Source organism: Octopus bimaculoides, chromosome 11, assembly GCF_001194135.2.
Source record: "Octopus bimaculoides isolate UCB-OBI-ISO-001 chromosome 11, ASM119413v2, whole genome shotgun sequence".
NCBI lineage: Eukaryota > Metazoa > Mollusca > Cephalopoda > Octopoda > Octopodidae > Octopus > Octopus bimaculoides.
Genome location: NC_068991.1, coordinates 7,849,609 through 7,855,787, shown reverse-complemented (window position 1 = coordinate 7,855,787; position 6,179 = coordinate 7,849,609). Strand labels below are relative to the sequence as shown.

The 6,179-nt window shown below is 36.2% G+C and overlaps 1 protein-coding gene across 1 annotated transcript in view; it reads left to right on the top strand.

Moving 5' to 3' along the window:
* Positions 1 to 6,179, top strand: part of LOC106874869 (calcineurin-binding protein cabin-1) — a 39,671-nt gene that overhangs the window by 30,931 nt on the left and 2,561 nt on the right. The window contains exons 34-37 of the mRNA XM_052971504.1: positions 411 to 503; positions 936 to 1,087; positions 2,278 to 3,289; positions 5,061 to 5,171. Coding sequence (XP_052827464.1) covers positions 411 to 503; positions 936 to 1,087; positions 2,278 to 3,289; positions 5,061 to 5,171 — 1,368 coding nt within the window. The remainder of the gene's footprint in view (positions 1 to 410; positions 504 to 935; positions 1,088 to 2,277; positions 3,290 to 5,060; positions 5,172 to 6,179) is intronic.

Sequence of the window (6,179 nt, the reverse complement as noted above, 5' to 3'; positions counted from 1 at the left end):
ATATACACATATATATATTTTGGGCACTTGACACTCGTCTTTATTTTTTTCTAATCACTGAAGAGGTGTATTCATAAGATTATATAATTTTCAATAATTGTGTAATTTTGGCACTTAATTTGAAACTCGTGTATGTTTTATAAAGCGTATGTATGCTACCATTTTAACCTCATAACAGCTGTGAGGATAAGGTGCTGTTCACAAGTTCAAACTGTATTCTTACAGCCATTGTGTATGTAGCTGAGCAGCTATTAACTTTTTACAAAGCTCAGGTGAAATGCACAATGAATGCTACTGTACACACACATGATCCAAGCTCCTCTCTGAGCTACCTATTTAATATTTCAACTGATCTGATGAACATGGATCTAAATACATTTTATAATTCTATACTCCTGATTCAATTCCAGGCTGCTCATCACCTTCATGAAGATTTTGCTGCATATCCTAAGAAGATAAATTATGTGGTTAGCCCACCTCATCTAGCTGTGGAATCACTTGAAGTATGTTGGATATTTACATTTCCTCATGTTTGTTTTTATACACACAATGTTGTTGAATTATTTTTTTTATTTCGGTCAAATCATAAAAGCATTTTGTTTAATATTATTATCCAACTCTAAGTACATATCAATTTGGGTGGGTAATCTTCTATTGAGAAATAGAAAATAGCTTTTGTTTTATTTAACACTTAAAACAAGCGAAGTGTTAAACTTATAAAGCTAGATCCTATAAAAGGTTACATGTTGTTTTAAATTTAGCAACATTTTTTAAAATCACTTTATCCTTGCAATTTTCTCTGATGTTAAATTCATGTATAAATCATCTGTCAGTAAATAATTGTTATTCTATTTCACTCTTATTTACAAATGTGGTTCATTAATTTTATTGTATTTTTTCTTAATAACTTCTTTCTTTTTCCTTCTCGGTATCAGTTATTCTATCGACAACATGTTGCCATATTAAAAGAACTGCTTTTCAAGAGCGCTGAAGAACTTGATTTAGATTATTTTGAACAATACATGATAGAGGTTGCCAATGGACCATTTGCTAATCAAAGGGAGAAAAGACATCAGCGTCGAGAAAAGTAAGCATCTCTTTCTTTTGACTAAAAAAATCTTGGGATTTAATAATATTTAAGTTATAAAGTTGAATAGTTGAGGAAAATTAATAATATTACATTTGAAGTGGACATGTTGATAAGAAATACTGGTTTTGTATAGGTAAAACTGGTTAATTTTAATGTGGTACAAGTATGGGTTAACCAAGAATCTGTCCTCAACCCCTCTTGTTCATCATAGTCCTCCAGGCAATAACAGAGAAATTTAAGTTGGGCTGCTCCTGGAGCTCCTCTGTGCTGAGACATTGTTTTTATAGCTGATTCACTTCCAGAACTAGAGAAGAAATATCAGGTGTGGAAGCAAGGCCTAGAATCAAAGGGTCTTGGAAATAATTTAGCAAAAACCAAAGTCTTAGTAAATAGGAAAGCAGACAAGTCACAAATCCCCTCAGGTAGATGGCCCTGTTTCATATGTAGAAAAGCTGCAGGTAGAAACCTTTCTACTTTCTGACCTAGCCATATCTATCTCACCCCTTTCGGCATTGTGTTATTAGAATTGTTATACCTGGATATCGATTAGTTTGGCTTTTTATTTTTTACCTCAACCCTTTGCCTGGCTAAAGTATTTTCGTAAGTTTGTCCTAAACATCCATGCTTTTCAGATTTTTAGTCAGCCTTTTGTTTCATACGTTCTGAGTAATATAAAGACTTCCTTTCATAATTCCCAAGTTACTCTGGTAGTTGAGAAAAATTGGGAATGTGTATCATATACAGGGGCATATATTCCGAGTGTGCTAAGTATTGCATTGCACACGCATTGAAAATGGCAAATTCATTATAAATATTAACTTTACTCATTAATTTAATCACAAATCTTAATGGAAAACTTTTGTTATCCCCCTGCTTGGAATTTGGTGGCGTTGGGTGTGGCAGCACACCCAGTACAACAACTACCACCATGGGCCACTGATCATATGTGATGCATGGACACCAGGAAGTATGTCTTGTGTATCACATGTGAAACACAGGGCAGGCAATGTGTTAAGGTAATAAAATGTCCTACGTACTTGAAATATTACATTCTGAAACTATTACTCTTCCTAGTGAAGACAAAGAGAGCAACAAAAGCATTTGGAATCTAATATTTGTAAGTGATATTATAATGGCACTTGCATTTATTTTAATAATAATTGGTTTGTTTACTTTTATTTTTGTAGCAAAGACTCTAATACAAGTAATGAAGAAGGTTCTTGTCAAACACAGTCTTTGTCCAACAACACAAATAGTACTCCACGTGGAGCAACCAATTCTGGGACTTGCCCGTCTTCAAGTGGAAGCTCTACAGTCTCAACTAATGTTGGAGCAGTTACAACTTCTACAACGTCGTCACGTTCAAACCAAGACCATAATTATTTCCGACAGAAAAGTAACGATAGTTCAAGTCTTTCCGCTTTGTCTGACGAGTTGGGAAATACATCAAACAAAGTTAAGATGGTTGAAAGCCTACCCACAAAAACTTCTCCAAAGATTAGTCAAGCAAAATCCGATTGTAAAAGCACCTTATCATCAGTGGCACCAAAAGAAGTTGCTGCTGTCAAAGATTTGGACTTGCCTCCCCGTTTATCAAAAGTAGACCTCAGTCAACCCATATTTGGTCTTGAGGACCAGTTTACCACAACGATAGGTGAAGATTATTTAGATGCTGCTATAGACACTGATGCGATGACAAGTCAAGCTCTTGATTCCCTTAATGCACTTTTAGAAGCTGAAAACTTTGATAAACCCAATGATCCACTCAGAATTGATTTTGACTCTGTTGGCCACCCAGAAGGAGGCGAACAGCAGAGCAAGGAGTTGTCAGACGTTTGTCAAAATAATTCTAACAAGCTAGCTAGCTCTGGTGCTGAGTTACCTCATAATGTGTCTTCTGAGAACAGCTCAGTGAACATCAACTCTAAACACAGTGACGTATCGAAACAAGAGACTGGTAAATCATTGTGTTCAGGGGATGATCACAGTGAAGCTGGTACCAAGACTGGTACTGAAACATCATCAGCCAATAACTCGGATCATGGACATGTTGATGATAAGAAATCTAAAACTGAAAAACACAAAAAACTGTTAAACATGGTCATTTCCGCCTTACACATCTGCCTCACTCGTTTCCCTACACATTATAAAGCTCTCTATAGACTTGCTCATCTTCACTTCTACTCACCATTTAACAAGGTATGTCTTATATTTTTTTTCCTGCAATTTAATGAAAATAAAAAGAAACATGTTTGTTGTTATCTTACGAAATCATTAACGTTTAAAATCTTTCAACCTAATGGCAGTGTGTGTGTGTGTGTGTAGAAACATGGCAGTGTGGTTCCAGGTTCAGCCTCAGGTTGACAAGAGCCTTGTAAGTGGATTTGGTTGACAGAAAATGAAAGTAACCTAACATAAATATATGTATGTGTAACCCCGTGATGGACTGGTGTTTCATCTAAGGGGGAATATATATGCCTAAGAAACCGGGAAACCAACCTTATGAGTCTATATGACTCGAGAAGGAGCTTTATCCCTTTTTGACTGGTGAATAAAACAACCTCTTTTGTGCTTCTACTACAAAAATGCACCCAGTATGCACTGGGTGCATTTTGTGGTTGACAAATGAGCAGAGGAAAGTGTAGGGTTGTGAGGCCCACTAGTCCTGTCTCACTGAGGATTATTCAGCCTCACTAGTATTGGTATCATGAGAAAATGCATCCAGTACTCTATGTAAAGTCGTTCGTGATAGAAAGGGCATTTGGCCATAGGAACAGTTGCTCCCAATAAGAAATGACTTGCACCATGATGACCCTTTCAAGCCATGCCAGCATGAAAAGTGGATGTTAAATGATAACAAAGACATTATTGCCAAATATAAGGGTGATGAGTTCACAGAATTGTCAGCATGTCAGGTGAAATGCTTAGTGGTATTTCATCTGCTGTTATGTTCTGAATTCAAATTCCACCAAGGTTGACATTACCTTTCATCCTTTCAGGGTTGATTAAATAAGTACCAGTTACGCACTGGGGTCGATGTAATCGACTTAATCCCTTTGTCTGTCCTTGCTTGTCCCCTCTATGTTTAGCCCCCAATGGGCAATAAAGAAATAAATGTAAATGGTCACAATTCCATTTTATTAATAACTTATTCACTTTTCTTTCATAACTCAAATTCTTCATCCTAGATTTCTTATCATTACCGTTAATGGAGAAGTTATTATAAAGCCCTCGGCCCCTTCAGGTTTCGTAGTCTTGCAAGCTGCATTGCAACCTCAATATAATGCAGGTGGAACAAGAAAAGCACTCAATACATGCTGGAGAGTGTTTGGCATTAGAAAGGGTATCCAGCCATAGAAACCATACCAATGCAGCTCTTGGACCCATCAGATCCTCTCAAACTGTCCAACCCATGCCAACATGGACATCAAATGATGATGAGAAGTCTCTCTAAAATTCATATCCCAGCTCTAATGTTTCTCTGCACCTTTCGTTCGTCATTATACATGGTTTATTGTCTTGTCACTTCTATTCTGGAATTGATTCTTTTATATATCTTTCAGCAGTTAAAAACTTTATGCCTCATTGTGCTGATTCAATTTTTGCTGATGATGTAACTCTCTAATCATATGCAAATAGTTCTTGCAACCTTTTTCTATCGGCCAGTAAAAATACAATGTGTGTACTACATCATATGAAATGCAGAAAATTCCAGAAAGTATTCCACTATCAAAAGCAATTTGCTTCAGTTCCTATATTTCAAGCACATATGCACAGAACCGACTATATTCAGTTCCCATGCTGTAAGGCTTAATATACTTTTTTAAATCAAAAACAAACAAAAAAATCAAGGTTAACCTAATTTTAAATTTTGCCATCAGATCTACAGCATCTAAAAATACTGGCAAACTACATTTGCCAAATATTAATTTTCAAAATCTTTCAAATTGAAATTTCTATTTGATTTCAGAATATTAACTACACACGTGATATATTGCTTGGGGTTCCTTCTTGGACCCAACATGATCACCTACCTGCTCCGGGTCTTTTTACAGATCGTAAACATTCCAACTTTTTTCAGGTTTGTATACAATTCTTGTCTAAAATGACTTTACAATAAATTTCATGTTTTCTGTTATTAGAAATAATCCCATTTGAAATTTTCAGCATGGTGTTTTCATGGCACATTTTATTATCTCAGATAGGTACAGACATGGCTATGCAGTTAAGAAGCTAGCTTCCCAATCACGGTGTCTTGGGTTCAGTCCCACTGTGTGGCATCTTGGACAAGTGTCTTCTAGTATGGCCTTGTGAGTGGATTTGGTAGTCAAAAACTGTGTCTTACTATAAAAGTTCCCTCTTGCTGGGGATTCTGTTTAGATTTCTTCATGTGAACCAAGTTTCTTTCACTGCAGCAGACATCCAGTGATTTAGTGATTTCTGTACTTTTAGATCATCTAGATAATCTAATACAGAGAGATTATAAGGTAACACCATTAGTAGGATAATGAGAGGGAGTGCTGTGCTAAGAGAAGTAAAGCTAGTTTAGGAGGAATGAACAGGTAGAAGGAAGTGATTGATAGTTGAGAAGTTAGCAATTAGTGGATGGGGAAATGAAAAGCTAAGAATGAAAGATGACAGAATTAAACAACGGAGAAAAAAATGATGGAAAATGTAGAAAAATGACAAAATGAAAAAGTTAAAAGATGACAAGAAGCTGAGATAGTGTGAAAGGTTTTAATAGATTACATCAACAGTGGAATCACCCCCCCACTCATAGCCACATAATACCCTCAGTGCCCCCACCCCTGTTTTTATGTATAAATAAATATTTTATATATATTATGAATCATTTGATATTTAATATAATATTATATAATTTGTATACGATACTATAATGATATTATAATAAATTCATAGCGTCCCCCAATCCACTGCCTTCCTCCCAACACCTCCTTTTTCTTTACTGCACTCCACCACCCCCTTAGGCACCAGCGCCCACCTCGGCCGTCAAAACATCCACGGGGGTGGGGGTGAGGGTAGCGCCCACTTTGAGAACCTATGATCTAGATAAAGTTTAATTTTTGTT